Source organism: Scyliorhinus torazame, chromosome 12 (genome assembly GCF_047496885.1).
Source record: "Scyliorhinus torazame isolate Kashiwa2021f chromosome 12, sScyTor2.1, whole genome shotgun sequence".
Lineage (NCBI taxonomy): Eukaryota > Metazoa > Chordata > Chondrichthyes > Carcharhiniformes > Scyliorhinidae > Scyliorhinus > Scyliorhinus torazame.
The window spans coordinates 100202235-100227750 of NC_092718.1; the positions used below are offsets into that span (position 1 = coordinate 100202235).

Here is a 25516-nt window from a genome sequence, read left to right on the forward strand (position 1 = left end):
CTTTCTGGAACATGGAGGAGTTTAACATGGTTCGGGACCCTGTGTCCCAAAGGAACTCTATGGGTTGTCCCCGGACTGTGCCTGCAACTACCGGTCTTCCGGATTTATCCCAAAGGGTATCGCAGACCCAAGTTGGGGAGCCCGAACACCGTCAATCAGTGCCACTCATGGCCGAATTATCTGGTCGGGCGCTAACGCTGTGAATGGGTTGGGTATTGTTTCTGGGGGGGGGCGTTTGGGTGCTGATTCCTTTGCTGTTTCGGGGGGAGCTTGACATTCTCGGGCATAATGTCCTTTCTGTCCGCAATTATAGCATTCCTGTGTCTTGGAGTGTTGCGCTGTACCTCTACCTTCATTTACCCATGCGGGGTCTTGGTGTGCCTTCACTGGGTTCATGGTGGCGTCTACTCTCTCATGCTCTGTCTTTTTCTGAACGGACTATTCCCAAGCTCTGGACAATCGTTTCAGAACCCACACTTCATTGTGTGCTGGGTCTGAGGGGTCATAATTGGCGCATACCTTCTGTCCTGCCTCTGTGGCATGGGACACTAATGTACGGGTCCATTTGGCCGTATTGTCTGCTGATAAATAGGTGCGGGCTAAATCTCCAAATACCGCAGTGAAATGGATCCAAAGGCGTCCAGCAAACGCTGTTTGGTGCTCTCCCTTTTTCTGCCTGCACCGGTTGAGTCTTAATGCCCTGTGGGCTTTATAGTGGTGGTGTCCTGTCTGGTGATTGGTTGTTATGTGTCGTGTGTGTTCATTGGTTATCCTGTATGTCAATCACTACCTGTCTGCATCTCATTATATACATGAGTGGATATTATGACATCTCCCCTTTTTGAAGTAAATTTTGGAACGTGGCGATATAGAGACATGAATGATTATATACAAGTGGTGAGTGAATGAACATATGTACATGGGAAGGTGTCTATCGTGCAGATACAGAGCAAACTGAACAAAATGTACAAGATTTAAGTCTATAGATTCAGTCTTTGTGGCGGGCGATGAATTCTTGTCGATCGCCTCAGAGGTGGAGGGGGGGACACCGGCACATTTCGTAACTGGGTGATCGATAATGGGGTGGTGTACACAAAATCGGGTTGGCCTTCCGTGGTAACCCTGCGGTGTGTGGTAATGGGGTTCATTGGGATGGGTGCTGCCTGTGCAGTCGGTGGTGTGGGTGCTTTTCTTTTCAGGGCCTGGGGGGCTCTATTTTGATTCCCGGTCTCGCTTACGTACCGTTGGGCCGTTTCACTGAGTTCCTGCCAATCGGGGCTGTCTTCCTGGTCTAGCTGTGGGCCAAAGGTGTCTCTCAACCCATTTTGAACTGATAGCAGAGATTGCAACCTTGCAATTTGCTGCCTGCATTTGGAATAGTCCAGCGAACTCTGTCTCTGTTCCGTGGTGGAACTGTGGAGTGCTCGGAGGGCTGCCTTTAGGTCCTCACACTGTTTCTTTAGCTGGTGTACCTGATTCTCTGTCTCTTCTCTTACCAGTACAGCACGCTGTGTGTCCTGGTAGGCCTTATCAAATTGGATTCGGAAGCTGCTCAGGTGGGCGAGACAGGATTGATGTGCCCTCTTGACATCATCCATTTCCTTGTCCTTCGCCGCTAACTGCTCCCGGAGCTGTACATTTAATTTCTTGCATTCACATAAATGTCCCTCTCTACTTTGCTCCTTCTCCTCTAGCTGCTTGTGGAGCATCCTCACGACCTCCTCTGTGCCTCGCAATAGTGCCAGACAGGACATGATTGCCATCGGCTTACGAACCTTAGTCAAACACTTCTTGTGGATCTCGGTCAGGCTGTCCCACCAGGTCCATCCTATGCTGCCAGGACCTGTCTCTTCATTCGCGCAAAACTCAGACATAGGGGCCATCCTTTCCCCTTTAGGTACTTCCTGATCTCTTCCTCCCATACGGGACACTGTTCTGATCTGTTGGCCGCTGCGACCTCGGGCTCTTGTGGATGCATAAGGCATTCCATTGCCTTCATGGCCATCCCTACAAATACTCTTCTGTCTCTTACCGGAAATTTGGAACAAGGGGGAATAAAGCGGTGGTGCAAACACGGGTACGGCTCAAGCTATTTTCCAGTTTACGCAACTCCCGAAAGTTTCAAGCAACAAAATCTATTGGGTTTACCTTATATCCCTTTGTTATTACGCATGCAAATTACACACTTCCGAATTCTGGAGGTTTGATCGATACTGGTTTCGCTTGTGGTTTCTTTTACTTTGCCAATTTGGATTTCTAATTCAAATGTTTTTGTGGGTTCTCTCGGAGTGACACGGTCACTTCTGGGTCGAGTCCACCAGAGTCGCCAATAACTGTTGCTGGTTTCTTTAATTACTTGGTTTTCCGTGGCTCTGTTCCAATTAGGGCAATCAGTGAATTTGCCTTTCTTTCTATGCTATCTATGTCCGAATGCTTAGAGTCGCCAGGTATCAAATGATACCACCAAAAGTTTCAACCGGCTATCGATCAAAGAGCCAAACACCAGTTAGTTAGTTCAAGGTCAAGGGTACTTTATTTACACACAATTAGTCATGCAACATAAACACCACTAGTTAACTACACCTATCAGCTAAGACAATCTGTACTTACTTTCAGGCACCCGGCTTAGGTCAGAAAACAGTGGCCGCTGTTCAATTCTGGATCTCTCGGGTTGGAAGGAGTAACTGCCGCTCAGCGGGGCTCATCCGTCTGGTAGCGGGCGTTGAACTTGGACTCGCTTCTGGTGTTGCTACGATTGGTGATGACCGTGACCAGGGTACCAGGGCCAAAAGAGAGCGAACATATGGCGAACTTCTTATACTCAGGGAGTTTTCGCGCTCTTTTGGGTGGTCCTTCGATTTGGGCCTTACTAATTGGGTGATCCCTGATCACTCTGTTTGATTCCTTAGCCAAAAGGTGGGCGGGGATCTGGATGGCTGGGCGTGTCCCAAGCGGTCACTGACCCCGTTGTTTGCGTTTCCCTTGAACAGGGAGTGGCGCCGAAATGTCTGGGACTGTCCCGGTTGCTCGAGTACCAGTCCTTTGTTTTGGGGAAGATGGGCCATCAAATGCTAATCGGCCTGATTAACACGCTAATGGGACGGAGTTTTGATACCGTCTGGGCTTTTGCTGACAAATATGCATTTCAGGCTCTCAGCCTGCCTGATTCTTGGCTTGTCCATTTTACCCACCAGTCTTTGCGAATTCCTCTGCACCGAGTTGGAAGTGGCCATCTCAGATGGCTACAACATGCCAGCTGGCAGTGCCACCTGTGCACCTTGGCAGTGCCAGGCTGGCACCCAAATGGAACAGCCAGGGTGCCAGGCTGGCACTGCTAGGGTATCCAGGTGGCACCAGCAGTCTCAGGGGACCACCTTGCTCAAAGGGCATGCAGCTGGGGGCCTCCGATCCCCTGGGAGACCTCCTCACCACGAGATGGCAACGCCCTGGGGAATCACTCGCAGACTTCCTGCGTACCCTGCACATCCTCTGCCGGAACTGTGACTGCCGGGCGATATCGGCTACCCAGCACACGGAGCTGCTGATCAGGGACGCCTATGTCGCGGGCATGAACTCTAACTATATCCGCCAGCGATTATTATGAGGGGGGACACTCGGCCTCCCAGGGGCAGTACAACTCTCCAACTCGCTGGAGGTGGCCTCCCAGAACATGGGGGCCTACCCCTCCAGCCGCGCGGCACCCTCGTGGGCGCAGCCATCAACCGACCCGGGTGCGACGCGAGCCTGCGCCGCGCAGCGGCCCACCAACGCCGGAGGCCCAAAGTGCTACTTCTGCAGCCAGAGTAATCACCCCCGACAACGCTGCCCGGCACGGAAAGCAACTTGTAACGGCTGTGGGAAGAAGGGCCATTTTGCAAAAGCCTGCCAGGCCCGATCTCCCCCTAAACCTTCTAGGCCCAGCAGCGCTGCCTACTGCCTGTCGGGGCCGTCCCCAGCTGCCGCGCCACCCGCCATGTGTGACCCATGGGGGCCACCATTTTGGATGCCATCTTGCACCTCACCTGCCATGTGCGACCCACGGGGGCCGCCATCTTGGACGCCATCTTGCACCTCACCAGCCACGTGCGACTCATGGGGGCCGCCATCTTAGGACCACTCCGCAGCCTCCTGGGAGCCCAGCTCACCCAACCATACGTTGGCCGCCACTACCTCCGACTGGCCTATCGACCGCCTTCCGATGCTCGCCTCCATGACGCTCGACCAGTCCCGGCTGCACCACCTCGCGAAGTCCACGATGACCGTCCAGACAACGGGCACGAGACTGCCCGCCTTTTCGACTCCGGGAGCACAGACAGCTTCATACCCAGATACAGTAAGGCGCTGCTCCCTCCCAATCCTACCCGCGACCCAGGAAATCTCCCTGGCTTCCGGATCCCATGCAGTAGAAATCCGGGGGTACTGTGTCGCGACCCTTACTGTACAAGGCGTAGAGTACACTAACTTTAAGCTCTACGTTCTCTCCCATCTCTGCGCCGCCCTGTTACTGGAGCTCAACTTCCAGTGCCATCTCCAGAGCCTTACCTTAAAGTTCGGCGGACCCCTGCCCCCCTCACCGTCTGTAGCCTCGTGGCCCTTAAGGTCGCCCCACCCTCGCTCTTCGCAAACCTCACCCTGGACTGTAAGCCCGTCGCTACCAGAAGCAGACACTACAGTGCCCAGGACAGGGCCTTTATCAGGTCGGGGGTCCAGCGACTCCTGCGAGAGGGGATCATTGAGGCAAGTAACAGCCCCTGGAAAGCCCAAGTGGTGGTCGTCAAGACTGGGGAGAAGCACCGGATGGTCATCGATTACAGCCAGACCATTAACCAGGACACGCAGATCGATGCGTACCCCCTCCCCCGCATATCTGACATGGTCAATCAGATTGCGCAGTATCGAGTCTTCTCCACAGTCGACTTGAAGTCCGCGTATCACCAGCTCCCTATCCTCCCGGAGGACCGCCAATACACTGCCTTCGAGGCGGATGGCCGCCACTTCCACTTCCTCAGGGTCCCCTTCAACGTCACCAACGGGGTCTCGGTCTTCCAAAGGGAAATGGACCGAATGGTCGACCAGTACGGGCTGCGGGCCACGTTCCCGTACCTAGACAACGTCACCATCTGCGGCCATGACCAGCAGGACCATAACGCTAACCTCCAAATATTCCTCCACACTGCCATGCTCCTTAACCTCACGTACAATAAGGAAAAATGCGTTTTCCGCACAACCCGCCCAGCCATCCTCGGCTACGTCGGTGGAACGCGGAGTTCTATGGCCCGACCCAGACTCCTGGAACTCCCCCTCCCCCACTGCCCCAAGGCCCTGAAGTGATGCCTGGGGTTCTTCTCGTACTATGCCCAGTGGGTCCCCAACTATGCGGACAAGGCCCGTCCACTGATCAAATCCACCACTTTTCCCCCTGACGGCTGAGGCCCGACTGGCCTTCAATCGCATCAAGGCAGACATTTCCAAAGCTGCGATGCACGCAGTAGACGAGTTCATCCCTTTCCAAGTGGAGAGCGATGTGTTGGACTTTGCTCTGGCCGCTACACTCAACCAGGCGGGCAGGCCCGTGGCTTTCTTCTCCCATACCCTCCATGCCTCCGAAATTCAACATTCCTCCGTCGAAAAGGAAGCCCAAGCCATTGTGGAAGCTGTGAGACATTGGAGGCATTACCTGGCCGGCAGGCGATTCACTCTCCTCACTGACCAACGGTCGGTAGACTTCATGTTCAATAACACACAGCGGGGCAAGATCAAGAGTGACAAGATTCTGAGGTGGGGAATCGAGCTCTCCACCTACAGCTATGATATCCGGGAAGCTCAATGAGCCCCCAGATGCCCTATCCCGCGGTACATGTGCCCGCGCACAAGTAGACCGACTCTGGACCCTCCACAACGACCTCTGTCACCTGGGGGTCACCCGTTTTTTCCACTTCATCAAGGCTCGCAACCTGCCTTACTCCATCGAGGAGGTCAGGTCCGTGACCAGGGACTGCCAGGTCTGCGCAGAGTGCAAACCGCACTTCTATCGGCCAGACAGGGCACACCTGGTAAAGGCTTCCCGCCCCTTTGAGCGCCTCAGCATGGACTTCAAAGGGCCCCTCCCCTCCACTGACCATAACGTGTACTTCCTCAACATCGTTGACGAGTACTCCAGATTCCCCTTCACCATCCCCTGCTCTGACATGACCTCTGCTTCCATCATCAAGGCCCAGTCTCTTCACCTTGTGCGGGTTTCCCGCCTACATCCACAGTGATCGGGGTTCCTCCTTTATGAGCGACGAGATGTGTCAGTTCCTGCTCAGCAAGGGCATCGCCTCCAGCAGGACGACCAGCTAGAACCCCCGGGGAAACGGACAGGTGGAGAGGGAGAACGCAACGGTCTGGAAGGCCGTCCTTCTGGCCCTACGGTCTAGAAGTCTCCTAGTCTCCCGCTAGCAAGAGGTCCTCCCCGATGTGCTCCACTCCATCCGGTCGCTCCTATGTACATCCACTAATGAGACTCCTCATGAACAGATGTTTGCCTTCCCCAGGACGTCCACCTCCGGGGTCACGTTTCCGTCCTGGCTGACAGTCCCGGGGCCCGTCCTTCTCCGGAAGCATGCGAGGAGCCATAAAACCGGCCTCCTCGTCGAGAAGGTCCTGCTCCTCCATGCGAACCCCCAATACGCCTACGTGACACACCAGGACGGGCGGCAGGACACGGTCTCCCTTCGGGATTTGGCTCCTGCAGGCTCCCCGGCGATCATCACCACCACCCTCTTCCCCCACCTCTACCCACCTCCCTCATGAACTGACACCCGCAGGGCCACCGGTGACAAGCACTGCCACCTCCGCCCATACAGCGCCCCCCCCCCACTTCGCCGACTCAACATCTGGGTGAAGAAGAAGAAGACAACACGCTCCCGGACGCACAGGTCTCGACGCCGGCGCCCACACCACAGCCAGGACTGAGGCGATCGCAGCGGAAGGTCAAGGCCCCCGACAGACTTGACCTTTAAGACCACTTCAGCCCCGTTGGACTCTTTATTTAAACAGGGGGTGAATGTGGTAAACCATGTTATTGCATTACATGTACTTTATTGTATTGTGCAATGCTGGGCTTGTCCAGGCTGGCTCCGCCTGTGGCTCATCCCCTCAGGCTTCTGTATAAAAGTGGCAAGTCTCCACCTCTGGACCCAGATGGGTTCCAGAGGCAGGAGGCTTGCTGTTTCGTGTATTAAAGCCTCAGCCACGTTCATCACTTGTCATGTGTTATTGATGGTGTATCACTCAGGTACCTTGGGGATCTGCACATTAGAGTGAGGCTTACTGCCTTGCTCTAAAAGGCAGACTTGCTGAAACTGATCTCACCCATTGTGGGCGGGGTCTCCCAGCATTCAACGGCCATGCAGCACTGCAGCAAGCTGCTTTTCCAGCGCAACGTGGCCATAGGATCATGCCCTATGACCTCTCAAACTAGAATGCGCCACAAGAGGAAGCATCGCTCCATGTCAACTTTATCCATAGCTTTTATCATCTTCCACACCTCAATTTGAACTCCCCTCATTCTTCTAAGCTTGAAAGAGTATCGGCCTAAACTGCTCAATCTCTCTTCATGAGACAAACCCCTCATTTCTGGACTCAATCTGCATTGGGATGATGGAAAAGCAAGGCCTGTGGGTGACGAGGTGGAGTAAATTTGAATCAGATTCTTTCATTTACTCGGCCACTGGTGCCGGACACATTTCAGCCTGGAGTCAGTGGAAAGGGTCGTATTTCTGATGTAAAAGCCCCACTCCCGAAACATGAATGTTAATTCCAGGCTGACATAATCTGGGCCAGTATTGAAGGAGCACAGCAAAGTCGCAGGGTCAATAACGAGGAAGAACTGCACTGTCAGAGGGTCAGTACTGAGGGAGTGCTGCACTGTCAGAGGGTCAGTACTGAGGGAGTGCTGCACTGTCAGAGGGTCAGTACTGAGGGAGTGCTGCACTGTCAGAGGGTCAGTACTGAGGGAGTGCTGCACTGTCAGAGGGTCAGTACTGAGGGAGTGCTGCACTGTCAGAGGGTCAGTACTGAGGGAGCGCTGCACTGTCAGAGGGACAGGACTGAGGGTGTGCTGCACTGTCAGAGGGTTGGTACTGAGGGAGTGCTGCACTGTCAGAGGGTCAGTACTGATGGAGCGCTGCACTGTCAGAGGGTCAGTACTGAGGGAGTGCTGCACTGTCAGTGGGTCAGTACTGAAGGAGTGCTGCACTGTCAGAAGGTCAGAACCGAGGGAGTGCGGCACTGTCAGAGGGTCTTAGACAGAGTGGATAGTCAGATGTTTTTCCCAGGGTAGAGGGTTCAATTACTAGGGGGCATAGGTTCAAGGTGCGAGGGGCAGGGTTTACAGGAGATGTACGAGGCAGGTTTTTTACACAGAGGGTAGTGGGTGCCTGGAACTCGCTGCCGGAGGAGGTGGTGGAAGCAGGGACGATAGTGACGTTTAAGGGGCTTCTTGACAAATACATGAATAGGATAGGAATAGAGGGATACAGACCCCGGAAGTGTAGAAGATTTTAGTTTAGACGAGCAGCATGGTTGGCGCAGGCTTGAAGGGCCGAAGGGCCAGTTCCTGTGCTGTACTTTTCTTTGTTCTTTGTTCTCTCAGAAGGTCAGTGCTGCACTGTCAGAGGGTCAGTACTGAGAGAGTGCTGCACTGTCACAGGGTCCGTACTGAGGGAGTGCGGCACTGTCACAGGGTCGATACTGAGGGAGTGCTGCACTGTCAGAGGGTCAGTACTGAGGGAGAGCTGCACTGTCAGAGGATAAGTACTGAGGGAGAGCTGCACTGTCAGAGGGTCAGTACTGAGGGAGCGCTGCACTGTCAGAGGGTCAGTACTGAGGGAGCGCTGCACTGTCAGAGGGTCAGTACTGAAGTAGTGCCTCCACACTGTCAGAGGGCCAGTACTGAGGGAGTGCTGCACTGTCAGAGGGTCAGTACTGAGGGAGCGCTGCACTGTCAGAGGGTCAGTACTGAAGTACTGCCTCCACACTGTCAGAGGGCCAGTACTGAGGGAGTGCTGCACTGTCAGAGGGTCAGTACTGAGGGAGCGCTGCACTGTCAGAGGGTCAGTACTGAAGTACTGCCTCCACACTGTCAGAGGGTCAGTACTGAGGGAGTGCTGCACTGTCAGAGGGTCAGTACTGAGGGAGCGCTGCACTGTCAGAGGGTCAGTACTGAGGGAGCGCTGCACTGTCAGAGAGTCAGTACTGAGGGAGTGCTGCGCTGTCAGAGGGTCAGTACTGAGGGAGTGCGGCACTGTCAGAGGGTCAGTACTGAGGGAGTGCGGCACTGTCAGAGGGTCGATACTGAGGGAGTGCTGCACTGTCAGAGGGTCAATACTGAGGAAGTGCGGCACTGTCAGAGGGTCAGTACTGAGTGAGTGCTGCACTGTCAGAGGGTCAGTACTGAGAGAGTGCTGCACTGTCAGAGGGTCAGTACTGAGGGAGTGCTGCACTTTCAGAGGGTCAGTACTGAGGGAGTGCTGCACTGTCAGAGGGTCAGTACTGAGGGAGTGCTGCACTGTCAGAGGGTCAGTACTGAGAGAGTGCTGCACTGTCAGAGGGTCAGTACTGAGGGAGTGCTGCACTTTCAGAGGGTCAGTACTGAGGGAGTGCTGCACTGTCAGAGAGTCAGTACTGAGGTAGTGCTGCACTGTCAGAGGGTCAGTACTGAGGTAGTGCTGCAGTATCAAAGGGTCAGTACTGAGGGAGTACTGCACTGTCAGAGAGTCAGTACTGAGGGAGTGCTGCAGTATCAGAGGGTCAGTACTGAGGGAGTGCTGCACTGTCAGAGGGTCAGTACTGAGGGAGTGCTGCACTGTCAGAGGGTCAGTACTGAGGGAGTGCTGCACTGTCAGAGGGTCAGTACTGAGGGAGTGCTGCGCTGTTAGAGGGTCAGTACTGATGGAGCGCTGCACTGTCAGAGGGACAGGACTGAGGGTGTGCTGCACTGTCAGAGGGTTGGTACTGAGGGAGTGCTGCACTGTCAGAGGGTCAGTACTGATGGAGCGCTGCACTGTCAGAGGGTCAGTACTGAGGGAGTGCTGCACTGTCAGTGGGTCAGTACTGAAGGAGTGCTGCACTGTCAGAAGGTCAGAACCGAGGGAGTGCGGCACTGTCAGAGGGTCTTAGACAGAGTGGATAGTCAGATGTTTTTCCCAGGGTAGAGGGTTCAATTACTAGGGGGCATAGGTTCAAGGTGCGAGGGGCAGGGTTTACAGGAGATGTACGAGGCAGGTTTTTTACACAGAGGGTAGTGGGTGCCTGGAACTCGCTGCCGGAGGAGGTGGTGGAAGCAGGGACGATAGTGACGTTTAAGGGGCTTCTTGACAAATACATGAATAGGATAGGAATAGAGGGATACAGACCCCGGAAGTGTAGAAGATTTTAGTTTAGACGAGCAGCATGGTTGGCGCAGGCTTGAAGGGCCGAAGGGCCAGTTCCTGTGCTGTACTTTTCTTTGTTCTTTGTTCTCTCAGAAGGTCAGTGCTGCACTGTCAGAGGGTCAGTACTGAGAGAGTGCTGCACTGTCACAGGGTCCGTACTGAGGGAGTGCGGCACTGTCACAGGGTCGATACTGAGGGAGTGCTGCACTGTCAGAGGGTCAGTACTGAGGGAGAGCTGCACTGTCAGAGGATAAGTACTGAGGGAGAGCTGCACTGTCAGAGGGTCAGTACTGAGGGAGCGCTGCACTGTCAGAGGGTCAGTACTGAAGTAGTGCCTCCACACTGTCAGAGGGCCAGTACTGAGGGAGTGCTGCACTGTCAGAGGGTCAGTACTGAGGGAGCGCTGCACTGTCAGAGGGTCAGTACTGAAGTACTGCCTCCACACTGTCAGAGGGCCAGTACTGAGGGAGTGCTGCACTGTCAGAGGGTCAGTACTGAGGGAGCGCTGCACTGTCAGAGGGTCAGTACTGAAGTACTGCCTCCACACTGTCAGAGGGTCAGTACTGAGGGAGTGCTGCACTGTCAGAGGGTCAGTACTGAGGGAGCGCTGCACTGTCAGAGGGTCAGTACTGAGGGAGCGCTGCACTGTCAGAGAGTCAGTACTGAGGGAGTGCTGCACTGTCAGAGGGTCAGTACTGAGGGAGTGCGGCACTGTCAGAGGGTCAGTACTGAGGGAGTGCGGCACTGTCAGAGGGTCGATACTGAGGGAGTGCTGCACTGTCAGAGGGTCAATACTGAGGAAGTGCGGCACTGTCAGAGGGTCAGTACTGAGTGAGTGCTGCACTGTCAGAGGGTCAGTACTGAGAGAGTGCTGCACTGTCAGAGGGTCAGTACTGAGGGAGTGCTGCACTTTCAGAGGGTCAGTACTGAGGGAGTGCTGCACTGTCAGAGGGTCAGTACTGAGGGAGTGCTGCACTGTCAGAGGGTCAGTACTGAGAGAGTGCTGCACTGTCAGAGGGTCAGTACTGAGGGAGTGCTGCACTTTCAGAGGGTCAGTACTGAGGGAGTGCTGCACTGTCAGAGAGTCAGTACTGAGGTAGTGCTGCACTGTCAGAGGGTCAGTACTGAGGTAGTGCTGCAGTATCAAAGGGTCAGTACTGAGGGAGTACTGCACTGTCAGAGAGTCAGTACTGAGGGAGTGCTGCAGTATCAGAGGGTCAGTACTGAGGGAGTGCTGCACTGTCAGAGAGTCAGTACTGAGGGAGAGCTGCACTGTCAGAGGGTCAGTACTGTGGGAGTGCTGCACTGTCAGAGGGTCAGTGCTGAGGGAGTGCTGCACTGTCAGATGGTCAGTACTGAGGTAGTGCCTCCACACTGTCAGAGGGTCAGTACTGAGGAAGTGCTGCACTGTCAGAGAAGCCACATTTTGGGTGAGTGAATAATGCTGATGCCCATTTTCCCTGTCTGATGGACATAATTGATTTACTGGACTCGATCTCCAGGGAGAGCATGGGGTGTTCACCCTTGATTTTTTGTTTAATTGTTTGCTGTCTTTAAGACATTAACTGAGTATATGGCTCGGGAATAGAATGATTTTTGAAGAAAATACCTAGTCTTCAAAAATATAGTCACTGTTCTAGATAATGAATAAACTGTTGAACTTCAGGTCATGTCTGCAAGATATAGACATTGTTTCAATGAATGTTCTATGTGAACTCTACCTAATGAAACATAATATGAATAAGCCATTGTATTGAATAGACATTTAACAGAAACTGCAACACCCAAGTAACTGTAGCGAGGTTGATGGCTAGCCATGACGCAAAAGACTCTGGAATTGTGAGCAAGTGCAAAAGATTCTAGTCTTGTGAGAAAGTGCATCAAGATATTAGATTATGCCAGGTAAGCATTAGTTAACCTTGAGTAAATGACCAATGTTTAATTAATTAATTGCATTTTAAGTAATTGACACTTATTTGAACAAATCAGGAAGCCTCAGCTGAGAATTAGAACCAATGAAAAATAAATAAGGGGCTAAACTATAGATAAGGTTTTCCTTAAGAGTAAGACCATAAGATTAATGTTCTGTCCTGAATTCTTGCTTTTCGGAATTCTTGAATCATCTGTAACATTACTTTTGTTTTCAAAGTAATTTCTTTATATTTTTCATATGTTTCTGCTTTAACACTTTTTCACTATTTTCTGACCAGTTTACGTATTATTTTGATCTAAGGTTTGATTCAGTTCTTATGCAAGTGTACTAAGTGAATAATTCGCAATGAAAGCTGTACTTTGGACACCTCCAATCAACCGGGCTGTCGAAGAGAACCTACAACCCTGCTGAACTTGGTCAACATAATTAAAATGGATGTTCTGGTCATTTTCGTGTTGTTATTTATGGGAGCTTGCTGTGCATTAATTGATGACTGCTTTCTCCACATTACCACATTGCCTACACTTTGAAAGTATTCCATTGACTGTGAGGTGCTTTGGGTGCTCCTGAGGTCTATCAGAGATGCTATATGCATGCGAGTTTTCAATGTTTGTTGTTCAATGCTTATACCTTGGATTCTCTCTATTGTCAGTGTTTACCTTGCCCAATGTTCAGAATAGATAGCAGGTAATCGTCTGCAATCAGTCTGAAGCCATCCATCCAAAGATTCAACTCAGAGTCACGAACACACCAGAGAAACTCGGGACATTTCCTCTCCTCACCGGCATTAGGACGTACCTCAACATAGTTCGAGATCTTGGTGATGAATCTGATGGTCATTAAGGGACATATATTGTCCACCACTTATTACACCTGGCTAAATGATAACATTTCCCCCCAACCATCAGCACAGTGCAAAATCAGGACATTATTTTACATTGAATTTACAGCATGTCTATCTGTTTACAACTTGATGTTGTCTACATTTTACATTGACCATCCAAATATTGGGAGGAACAAGGTTGATAATTATTAACCCTGAAAATACACACTGTTTACATTCAGCCTGGGCAGTATTTAAGTTAATACTCACGCCCCCATAAATCAAAATCCTGACCCGTATCCGCATCATGTTTCAAGGGCTTCACAATGGAACCACTTGTAATGAAGTGAAGATTCTTCAGTCAGGATCCGAGGCCCAGAATGCAGAGGGGATGGAGGGAGAGAGGGAGAAAGACAGGGAGGCAAGGAGAGACAAAGAAGGTCAGAAAGAGAGAAGAATATTTTGGAAGAGATTGTGAGAAAAACAAAGAGATTGAGAGAGACAAATTCAGAGCGAGAGAGAGTTAGGGAGACAGGCAGATAAAGTTGTAACTCAATACAATTATGGAGAAGGGTAGGGAGATGTCACTCAGTCAGTGAGAGAGAGGGAAGACTAGGAGAGGAACAAACAAAGAGCTTAAATTGGGATATACACGAGAGGGTTCAAACTAGTGTGTGGAGGGTGATGGGGGGGGGGGGGGGGGGGTTAACCGGAGCAATAGGTGAGAAGGTGAAATAACTGAAGGGGAACTAGAGAATAGGGCCAGTAAGACTCAGAGGGAGCGCAGGAAGGGATTTATTGCAAAACACAGTGGGATTGGTGGTCTGAAGTGCATTTGTTTCAATGTGAGAAGTGTAACAGGTGAGGCAGCTGAACTTAGAGCTTGGATTAGTATTTGGAACTATGATGTCGTTGCCATTACAGAGACTTGGTTGAGGAAGGACCGGATTGGCAGCTTAATGTTCCAGGATTTAAATGTTTCAGATGGGATGGTAGCAGATGTAAAAGGGGTGGGGGAGTTGCATTACTGGTTAAGGAGAATATCACAGCTGTGCTGAGGGAGGACACCTCAGGGAGCTCATGCTGCGAGGCAATATGGGGAGAACTCAGGAATAGGAAGGGTGCAGTCACAATGTTGGGGGTTTACTATAGGCCTCCCAACAGCCAGTGGGGATAGAGGAGCAGATATGTTGACAGATTTTGGAAAGGTGTAAAAGCAACAGGATTGTTGTGGTGGGTGATTTTAACTTCCCCTATATTGCCTGGGACTCACTTAGTGCTAGGGGCTTGGATAGGGCAGTGTGGTGATATCCCTATGGGCTCTATCACAGCTGGATGCTGTACGACCTCCAACTAGCAGGTGGCGGTACAGGCACACCATGCGGTCTCCAGACCAAAATCATGTGACCTGGGACCCCAATATAAAGGGAGACACATCCGGCCACCTTGAGAAGAAGATTGAGAGGGTAATAAGACTTACATGCAATTAGTCAGTCCTAGATGTAAGTTCCAGAGGAGTAGCAAGACTCCTTGATAACATACTATGTATCAGATTAACATCTTACCACACAAGAAGGAATAATAGGATCCTGGTTTGGACATATCGAAGTGTTTGGTGAGTTACTTCATAAAGTACAAGGGACCAAATACAACAAGGAGGGCTTCTTGAAACACCATGTTGATAGTCCAACTAGGGAAGGGCAGTACTGGAACTGATATTGGGGAATGAGCCCAGCTAGGTGGTCACCAGTAGGGGAGCATTTCGGGAACAGTGACCATAATTCAGTAATTTTTAAGGTACCGTTGGAAGAAGATAAGTAGTTCTTGGGTGAAGGTGCGAAATCGGGAAAAGCTAATTCTAACAATATTTGTCAGGAACAGAATAATCTAGATTGGGGGCAGCTGTTTGAGGATAATCAACATCTGGCATGTGGGAGGCTTTCAAATGTCAGTTGATAGGAATTCAGGACTGGCATGTTCCTGTGAGAAAGAATGATAAGGATGTCAAGTTTTGGGAATACTGGATAACAAGAGACTGTAACTTAGGGGCAGCACGGTAGCATGGTGGTTAGCACAACTACTTCACAGCTCCAGGGTCCCAGGTTCAATTCCCGGCTTGGGTCACTGCCTGTGCAGAATCTGCACATTCTCCCCGTGTCTGTGTGGGTTTCCTCCGGATGCTCCGGTTTCCTCCCACAGTCCAAAGATGGGAAGGTTAGGTGGATTGGTCATGCTAAATTGCCCTTAGTGTCCAAAATTGCCCTCAGTGTTGGGTCGGGTTTCTGGGTTATGGGGATAGGGTGGAGGGGTTGACCGTGGGTAGGGTGCTCTTTCAAAGAGCCGGTGCAGACTCGATGGGCCGAATGGCCTCCTTCTGCACTGTAAATTCTATGATTCTATGATAATGTGGGCTTAGTCCAAAAGAAAAAGGAAGCATTTTAAGGCCTAGAAGACATGGAACAGATGAAGCCGTAAGGAATATAACGAAAGTAGGAAGGAAGTTAAGCAAGGAGTCAGGAGGGCTTAATGGGGTCACAAAAAGTCATTGGCAAACAGGATTAAGCAAAATCCCAAGGCTTTTTACATGTATGTAAAGAGAAAGAGGGTAGTCAGGGAAAGGGTTGGCCCACTCAAGGACAGGGGAGGGTATCTATGCGTGGAACCAGAGGAAACTAATGGAAAACTAATGGAGGAAATTCTGATGGAGAGAATCTATCTCCACTTGGAGAGGCAAGGTTTGATCAGGAATAGTCAGCATGACTTTGTCAGAGGGAGGTCGTGCCTAACAAATTTGATTAAATTTTCTGAGCATGTGACTAAGTGTGTAGATGAGATGATGTGGAGATGCCGGCGTTGGACTGGGGTGAGCACAGTAAGAAGTCTTACAACACCAGGTTAAAGTCCAACAGGTTTGTTTCGATGTCACCAGCTTTCGGAGCGCTGCTGCTTCCTCAGGTGAATGAAGAGGTATGTTCCAGAAACATATATATAGACAAATTCAAAGATGCCAAACAATGCTTAGAATGCGAGCATTAGCAGGTGATTAAATCTTTACAGATCCAGAGATGGGGTAACCCCAGGTTAAAGAGGTGTGAATTGTGTCAAGCCAGGACAGTTGGTAGGATTTCGCAGGCCAGATGGTGCGGGATGAATGTAATGCAACATGAATCCCAGGTCCCGGTTGAGGCCGCACTCATGTGGTCTTTGGTTTTTTTTTGTGTGTTGTTACATAATTTATCTTCTCAATGTTACTATTTCTTTTTGTTTTTTATTTGTGTTGGCATTTGCCGTTAGTTAATATATTATTTTTTAAACTATCAATGTATATACTGTTACAAAGTTGTAAAAATGGAAAATTCTTGGTTGATCGAAAAACTTTAATAAAATATATGTTTTAAAAAAAAAAGAACATTGATAGCCGTGTCGGACCACGCCCCGCACTGGGTGGAACTGGAGCTGGGAGAGGAGAGGGACCAACGCCCGTTGTGGCGGCTGGATGTGGGACTGCTGGCGGACGAGGTGGTGTGTGGGAAGGTGAGGGGGTGTATCGAAAGGTACTTGGAGGCCAACGACAACGGGGAGGTGCGGGTGGGGGTGGTATGGGAGGCGTTGAAGGCGGTGATCAGGGGAGAGCTAATTTCCATTAGGGCTCATAGGGAGAAGACAGAGGGTATGGAAAGGGAGAGGTTAGTGGGGGAGATTTTGAGAGTGGACAGGAGATACGCAGAGGCCCCGGAGGAAAGATTACTTGGGGAAAGACGACGGCTCCAGACGGAGTTTGACTTGTTGACCACAGGGAAGGCGGAGGCACAATGGAGGAAAGCGCAGGGGGCGACCTACGAGTATGGGGAAAAGGCTAGTCGGATGCTGGCACACCAGCTCCGTAAGAGGATGGCAGCGAGGGAAATAGGGGGTGTCAAAGATGGAAGGGGAGACACGGTTCGGAGTGCGACGAAAATAAACGAGGTATTCAAGGCCTTTTATGAAGAGCTGTACAGATCCCAGCCCCCAGCGGGGGAAGAGGGGATGAGACGATTCCTAGATCAGCTGAGATTCCCGAGGGTGGAGGAGCAAGAGGTGGCTGGTTTGGGGGCACCAATTGGGTTGGAGGAGCTGAGCAAGGGTTTGGGGAGCATGCAGGCGGGGAAGGCCCCGGGACCGGACAGATTCCCGGTGGAGTTCTACAGGAAGTACACAGACCTGTTGGTCCCGCTACTGGTGAGGACCTTTAATGAGGCAAGAGAGGAGGGGACCCTGCCCCCGACAATGTCGGAAGCGACAATTTATTTGATCCTAAAGCGGGACAAGGACCCACTGCAATGTGGATCGTACAGGCCGATCTCGTTCCTCAATGTGGATGCAAAGTTGCTGGCAAAAGTGCTGGCCACGAGGATCGAGGACTGTGTCCCGGGGGTAATCCACGAGGACCAGATGGGATTTGTAAAGGGCAGGCAACTAAATACCAATGTGCGGCGGCTCTTAAACGTGATAATGATGCCATCGGAGGAGGGAGAGGCGGAGATAGTGGCAGCTATGGACGCGGAGAAGGCCTTTGACCGAGTAGAGTGGGAGTACCTCTGGGAGGTGCTGCGTAGGTTTGGGTTCGGGGTAGGGTTTATCAATTGGGTTAAGCTCCTTTACAGAGCCCCGATGGCGAGTGTAGTGACGAACCGGCGGAGGTCGGAGTACTTTCGACTGTACCGAGGGACGAGGCAGGGGTGCCCCCTGTCCCCCCTGTTGTTCGCATTGGCGATCGAACCATTGGCCATGTCATTGAGGGAGTCTAATAAATGGAGGGGGGTGGTCCGAGGGGGAGAAGAGCATCGGGTGTCGCTATATGCGGATGACCTGTTGCTGTACATGGCGGATCCAATGGAGGGGATGGTGGAGGTCATGCAGACTCTAAGGGAGTTTGGGGAGTTTTCGGGCTATAAGCTCAATGTAGGGAAGAGTGAGCTCTTTGTATTACAGGCGGGGGACCAAGAAAGAGGGATAGGGGACCTACCGCTGAGGAGGGCGGAGGGGATCTTTTGGTATCTGGGGATGCAGATAGCCAGGAGTTGGGGGACCCTACATAAACTGAATCTGACGAGGTTGGTGGAGCAAATGGAGGAGGATTTCAAAAGATGGGACATGTTACCGCTCTCGCTGGCGGGTAGAGTGCAGTCGGTCAAAATGGTGGTCCTTCCGAGGTTTCTGTTTGTGTTTCAGTGCCTTCCCAGCGTGATCACTAAGGCCTTTTTTAAGAGAGTAGGCAGGAGTATTATGAGGTTTGTGTGGGCGAATAAGACCCCGAGAGTAAGGAGAGGGTTCCTGGAACGCAGTAGGGACCGAGGAGGGTTGGCGCTGCCAAACCTGGGGAGCTACTACTGGGCAGCAAATGTGCCGATGATCCACAAGTGGGTTATGGAGGGAGAGGGGGCGGCATGGAAGAGGATGGAGATGGCATCCTGTGAAGGAGCAAGCCTGGGGGCGTTGGTGACGGTACCGCTGCCGCTCTCGCCGACAAAGTATACCACGAGCCCGGTGGTGGCGGCAACGCTAAGAATCTGGGGCCAGTGGAGACGGCACCGGGGTGCAATGGGAGCATCGGTGTGGTCCCCGATCAGGGGTAACCACCTGTTTGTCCCGGGGAAGATGGACGGGGGGTTCCAGAGCTGGCATCGGGCGGGGATTCGAAGAATGGGGGACCTGTTCATCGACAGGACGTTTGCGAGCCTAGGGGCACTGGAGGAGAAGTTAGAGTTACCCCCGGGAAATGCCTTTAGATATATGCAGGTGAGGGCTTTTGTGAGGCGACAGGTGAGGGAATTCCCATTGCTCCCGGCACAAGAAGTTCAAGATAGGGTGATCTCGGGTGTATGGGTCGGGGAGGGCAAGGTGTCGGAAATGCACCAGGAGTTGAAAGAGGGGGAAGCGCTGGTAGAAGAGTTGAAGGGTAAATGGGAGGAGAAGCTGGGGGAGGAGATCGAGAAAGGTCTGTGGGCTGATGCCCTAAGTAGGGTTACTTCCTCTTCCTCGTGTGCCAGGCTCAGCCTGATCCAATTTAAGGTGGTCCACAGAGCGCACTTGACGGGGGCGAGGTGGAGTAGGTTCTTTGGGGTAGAGGACAGATGTGGAAGGTGCTCAGGGAGCCCGGCGAACCATGTCCATATGTTTTGGTCATGCCCGGCACTGGAGGGGTTCTGGAGAGAGCAATATCTCAGGTGGTGAAAGTCCGGATCAAGCCAAGCTGGGGGCTAGCAATATTCGGAGTAGTGGACGAACCGGGAGTGCAGGAGGCGAAAGAGGCCGGCATTCTGGCCTTTGCGTCCCTAGTAGCCCGGCGAAGGATCTTGCTAATGTGGAAGGAGGCGAAGCCCCCCAGCCTGGAGGCCTGGATAAATGATATGGCTGGGTTCATAAAGTTGGAGAGGATTAAGTTCGCCTTGAGAGGGTCTGCGCAGGAGTTCTACAGGCGGTGGCAACCGTTCCTAGACTATCTCGCGGAGCGTTAGAGAGGTCGGTCAGCAGCAGCAGCAGCAACCTTGGGGGGGGGGGGGGGGGGCGGGGATGTCTTGGGAGGGGGAGGGGGGAGAGGGGGGACTGCCTGGGAGGGTGGGTGAGCAAGAGATAACATGAAGGGTTGGGGAAACTGGCACATACGGGTGAGGGCCAGTGTACAAAGCTGTGTAAATATATCATTTTGCCAAATCTTGCTCTGCGAGATTTCTCGTTTTTTTTTGTTACGGGGGGTGGGGGGGGGGGGGGGTGGGGGGGGGGGGGGGGGTTATTGTTTGTAAGGGAGAAAAATTGTGTTAAAAAACTTTAATAAATATATATTTTTTAAAAAAGAACATTGATGAGGCCACAGCTGGAGTACTGTGTACAGTTCTGGTCGCCACATTATAGGAAGGATGTGCTTGCACTGGAGCGAGTGCAGAGGTGATTCACCAGGATGTTGCCTGGGATGGAACATTTTAGTTATGAAGAGAGGTGGGATAGGCTTGGGTTGTTTTCGCTGGAGCAGAGAAGACCGAGGGGCGATCTGATTGAGGTGTACAAGGTTATGAGGGGCATGGCCAGGGTGGATAGGGAACAGCTGTTCGCCTTAGTTGAAGGGTCGGTTATGAGGGACCACAAGTTCAAGGTGAGAGGCGTGAGGTTCAGGGGGGATTTGAGGAAAAACCTTTTTATCCAGAGGGTGGTGACAGTCTGGAGTGCATTCCTGGGAGGGCAGTAGAGGTGGGTTGCCTCACATCCTGGATGAACACTTGGCACGTCTTAACATTCGAAGATATGGGACAGGTGCTGGCAAATGGGATTAGGATTGGCAGATTAAGTGCCTTTCAAGCGGCAGTGCAGACTCGATGGGCCGAACGGCCTTTTCTGCACTGTATTTTTCTGTGATTCTTTGAAATAGGCGAGGTACTAAATGAGTACTTTGCATCAGTATTTACCAAAGAGAAGGACTTGGTGGATGATGAGTCTGGGGAAGGATGTGTAGATAGTCTGGGTCACATTGAGATCAAAAAGGAGATGCTGTGCATCTTGAAAAATATTAAGTTAGATAAGTCCACAGGGAGGCAAGGAAGGAAATTGCTGGAGCCTTGACAGAAATCTTTGTATCTCCAGAGGACTGGAGAATAGCTAATGTTGTTCCTTTCTTTAAGCAGGGTAGCAACGATAATCCAGGTAATTATAGGCTGGTGAGCCGTACATCAGTGGTAGGGAAATTAGTGGAGAGGATTCTTCAAGGCAAGATTTACTCCCATTTGGACATATTAACAAGTTGCAGCATTGTTTTGTAAAGGGAAGGTCGTGTCTCATTAACTTGATCGAGTTTTTGGAGGAAGTAACAAAATGATGAAGATGATTGATGAAGGAAGGGCAGTGGGTTTCAATAAAGCCTTTGACAAGGTTCCTCATGGCAGACTGGTACAAAAGTCACACAGGCTCAGAGGTGAACGAGCAAGGTGAATAGAGAACTGGCTCAGTCATAGAAGACAGAGAGTAGCAGTGGAAGGGTGCATTTCTGAATGGAGGGCTGTGACGAGTAGTATTCAACAGGGATCAGGGCTAGGTCCTTTGCTTTTTAAAAAAAAAAAAAATTTAGAGTAATCCAATTCATTTTTTCCAATTGAGGGGCAATTTAGCGTGGCCAATCCACCTAGCCTGCACATCTTTGGGTTGTGGGGGTGAAACCCACGCAAACACAGGGAGAATGTGCAAACTCCACACGGATAGTGACCCAGAGCCGGGATTGAACCTGGGACCTCAGCGCCGTGAGGCACCAATGCTAACCACTGCGCCACCGTGCTATCCGGTGTCCTTTGCTATTTGTAGTATATATAAATGATTTGGGGGGGAAATGTAACTGGTCTGAGTAGTAAGTTTGCAGACGACATATAGGTTGATGGAATTGCGGATAGTGATGAGGACTGTCAGATACAGAATGTTATAGATCGGTTGGCGACTTGGGCGGAGGGATGGCAGGTGGAGTTTAATCTGGAAAAATGTGAGGTACTGCATTTGGGAAGGTCGTATACAAGTGGGAAATATACAGTAAATAAGGGATACGGGTGCCGGAGGTTTAGAAGGTTTTAGGTTAGATGGGCAGCATGGACAACGCAGGCTTGGAGAGCTGAAGGGTCTGTCCCTGTGCTGTACTTTTCTTTGTTCTTGGTTCTTTATTCTATATAGAAAATTGTGGTTGGTGAGTCACTATTGTGACTGAGTTACAATTTCCTCAAAAGATCAACAGCTGTTCCTCTTTGAAGCCAAACCCCCTCCTCAAAACAAACCATTCCTGAAACCGAACCATACACAGAGCCAAACTTTCCCAATTCCAAACCAAATCAAACTGGTCTTCAAGAATGCACGAAAAGGATACTGTAGTTTGTCCAGGGCCTCCTGGTTGATCGTGCCTTTGCTGTTATAGAGGAAGATGTTGCTGAGAATCAGAGCGAGGGCACATATCCTGATTTCTGTGGTGTCACCTCCCTGAATGAGAGATGGAAACATTGGGGAAGGTATGAGATAGAGAAGAACATTGGAATATAAGAACCTGGAGCTCGAATAGTTCATTCAGCCCATCAAGCTTGCTCCACGATTCAATTGGATCAAGGCAGATCTTCTCCCTCAACACCATTTTCCTACATTATACCCATGGGCAAGGTAGCACAGTGGTTAGCATAGTTGTTTCACAGCTCCAAGGTCCCAGGTTCAATTCTCGGCTTGAGTTACTGTCTGTGTGGAGTTTGCATTTTCTTCCCGTGTCTGTGTGGGTTTCCTCTGGGTGCTCCGTTTTCCCCCCACAGTCCAAAGATGTGCAGGTTAGGTGCATTGGCCATGCTAAATTGCCCCTAGTGTCCATAAAGGTTAGGTGGGGTTGGGATAGGGTGGAGGTGCGGGCTTAGGTAGGATGCTCTTTCCAAGGGCTAGTGCAGAATTCGAAGGGCCGAATGGCCTCCTTCTGCACTGTAAATTCCATAATCTTGATGTTTTTAATGTCTAGAAATGTATTGATCTCTGCTGTTGAACATACTGAGCTTTGATATGCCTCTGGAGTAGAGAATCCAAAAGATTCACCACCCTCTGAGTGAAGAAATTCCTCCACATCTCAGTCGTAAAAGGCCTTCCCTTTATTCTACATCTATGTCCCTTAGTTATAGACCCCTCCGCCCACTAGGGTAAACATCTATTCTCCATTGTCCCTGTCAAGTCCTGTAAGTATGTGGTAAACATCAGTGAGTCACCCCTAGACAGTACAGGCCCAATCACCTCAATCCCTCCTCATAGGGCAATCCCACCATCCTAGTGAACCTCTGCTGCATTCCCTCTCTGGCAAATATAACCTCCCTGGGATATGGGGACCAAAACTGTACACAATACTCCAGGTGTAGTCTCACCAAGACTGTACAATTTTACCAAAACTTCTTTGCTCCTGTACTCAAATCCTCTTACAAAAAAAGACCAACGTACCATTTGCCTTCCTAACTGCTTGTTGCACCTGCATGCTAGATTTTAGTGACTCATGAACAAGGACAACCTTTCTCTTTGGACATCAACATTTCCCAAGCTCACACCATTTAAGAAATACATTTCCGATATTCCCACCAAAATGGATATTTAGTCCACATCCAAATCATTGATATAGATTCTGAACAGCTGGAGTCTAAGCGCTGATCCTCGCAGTACCTGAGAATAACCGGTTTATCCCTTTGTTTTTTGTCCATTAACCAATTCTCAATCCATGTCAGTATATTAGCCCCAATTCCATGTGCTCTAATTTTATTTACTAACCTCTTATGTGGGACCTCATTGAAAGCCTTCTGAAAATCAAAATACAACACATCTGGAGCTGGTTTAGCACAGTGGCTAAACAGCTGGCTTGTAAAGCAGAACAATGCCAGCAGCACGGGTTCAATTCCCGTACCGGCCTCCCCGAACAGGCGCCGGAATGTGGCGACTAGGGACTTTTCACAGTAACTTCATTGAAGCCTACTTGTGACAATAAGTGATTATTATATTATTATTATCCTCTTGTACCACGATGACTACTCTGACACATCCTCTCATCCCACTTTGACAAACCCGTTGGAGTTTTTGAGGACTTAGCTGGCAAAGTAGACAAAGATGATTTCTCTTTCAAAAATCCATGTTGACTTTGCCCAATTCTGCCTTTATTCTCTCAGTGTCCAGTTATCACACCTATGATCCAGAATCCAACATTTTCCCTACAGCTGATGTTGGGATGGAAGATCTGAAGTTCCCTGTTTTCTCTCTCCTTCCTTTCTTAAATACTGGGTTGACATTAACTACATTCCAATCTTAAGGAAACATTCCAGAATCTATAGAATTTTGGAAGGTGATCACCACTCCACCCATGATCTCTGTAGAAATCTCATTCAACATTCTGGCTTATAGACAGGTCCAGGATATTTACCCACTTTGAGTTCAATTAATGTCTCCTGTGTTACTTTTTTCAAAAGAATATAAACATTGATTTCTTTCAGTTCCTCATTCTCGCCTGTCTCTTCGTTCTCGAGTTTTTCTGAAGACAGACACAATGGATCGGTTTAGTTTCTCAGCCATTCCTATTCCCAATTGTAAATTTGCTCATCGCTGCATATTGGGGTTGAGGAGAAATTTGGGAAAGGGGAGATGTGGAGAGGCTGAGGAAGGGGAGATGTGGAGAGGCTGAGGAAGGGGAGGGATGGGGAGGCTGAGGAAGGGGAGAGATGGAGAGGCTGAGGAAGGGGAGATGTGGAGAGGCTGAGGAAGGGGAGGGATGGGGAGGCTGAGGAAGGGGAGAGATGGAGAGGCTGAGGAAGGGGAGAGATGGAGAGGCTGAGGAAGGGGAGAGATGGAGAGGCTGAGGAAGGGGAGAGATGGAGAGGCTGAGGAAGGGGAGAGATGGAAAGGCTGAGGAAGGGGAGAGATGGAAAGGCTGAGGAAGGGGAGAGATGGAGAGGCTGAGGAAGGGGAGGGATGGAGAGGCTGAGGAAGGGAGATGTGGAGAGGCTGAGGAAGGGGAGGGATGGAGAGGCTGAGGAAGGGGAGAGATGGAGAGGCTGAGGAAGGGGAGAGATGGAGAGGCTGAGAAAGAGGAGAGATGGAGAGGTTGATGAAGGGGAGTGATGGAGAGGCTGAGGAAGGGGGGAGATGGAGAGGCTGAGGAAGGGGAGAGATGGAGAGGCTGAGGAAGGGGAGAGATGGAGAGGCTGAGGAAGGGGAGAGTTGGAGAGGCTGAGGAAGGGGAGAGATGGAAAGGCTGAGGAAGGGGAGAGATGGAAAGGCTGAGGAAGGGGAGAGATGGAGAGGCTGAGGAAGGGGAGGGATGGAGAGGCTGAGGAAGGGAGAGATGGAGAGGCTGAGGAAGGGAGAGATGGAGAGGCTGAGGAAGGGGAGAGATGGAGAGATTAGGAAAAGGGAGCGATGGAGAGGCTGAGGAAGGGGAGAGATGCAGAGGCTGAGGAAGGGGAGAGATGGAGAGGTTGAGGAAGTGGAGAGATGGAGAGGTTGAGGAAGAGGAGAGACGGCGAGGCTGAGGAAGGGGAGAGATGGAGAGGTTGAGGAAGGGGAGAGATGGTGAGGTTGAGGAAGTGGAGAGATGGAGAGGCTGAGGAAGGGGAGAGATGGAGAAGCTGAGGAAGGGGAGAGATGGAGAGGTTGAGGAAGGGGAGAGATGGTGAGGTTGAGGAAGGGGAGAGGTGGATAGATTAGGAAAAGGGAGAGATGGAGAAGCAGGGGAAGCGGAGAGATGGAGAGGCTGAGGAACGGAGAGATGGAGAGGCTGAGGAAGGGGAGAGATGGAGAGACTGAGGAAGGGGAGAGATGGAGAGGCTGAGGAAGGGGAGA

The 25516-nt window shown here is 51.0% G+C and overlaps 1 protein-coding gene across 4 annotated transcripts in view; it reads right to left on the reverse strand.

Moving 5' to 3' along the window:
• Nucleotides 1–25516, reverse strand: part of LOC140386594 (guanylate-binding protein 1-like) — a 164370-nt gene that overhangs the window by 63369 nt on the left and 75485 nt on the right. For all 4 annotated transcript variants that reach the window (XM_072469058.1, XM_072469056.1, XM_072469060.1 and 1 more), the window contains 2 exons: nt 22047–22156; nt 13011–13180 (listed from right to left, as the gene is read on the reverse strand). In XM_072469058.1, the coding sequence (XP_072325159.1) occupies nt 13011–13180; nt 22047–22156 (280 nt within the window). The remainder of the gene's footprint in view (nt 1–13010; nt 13181–22046; nt 22157–25516) is intronic.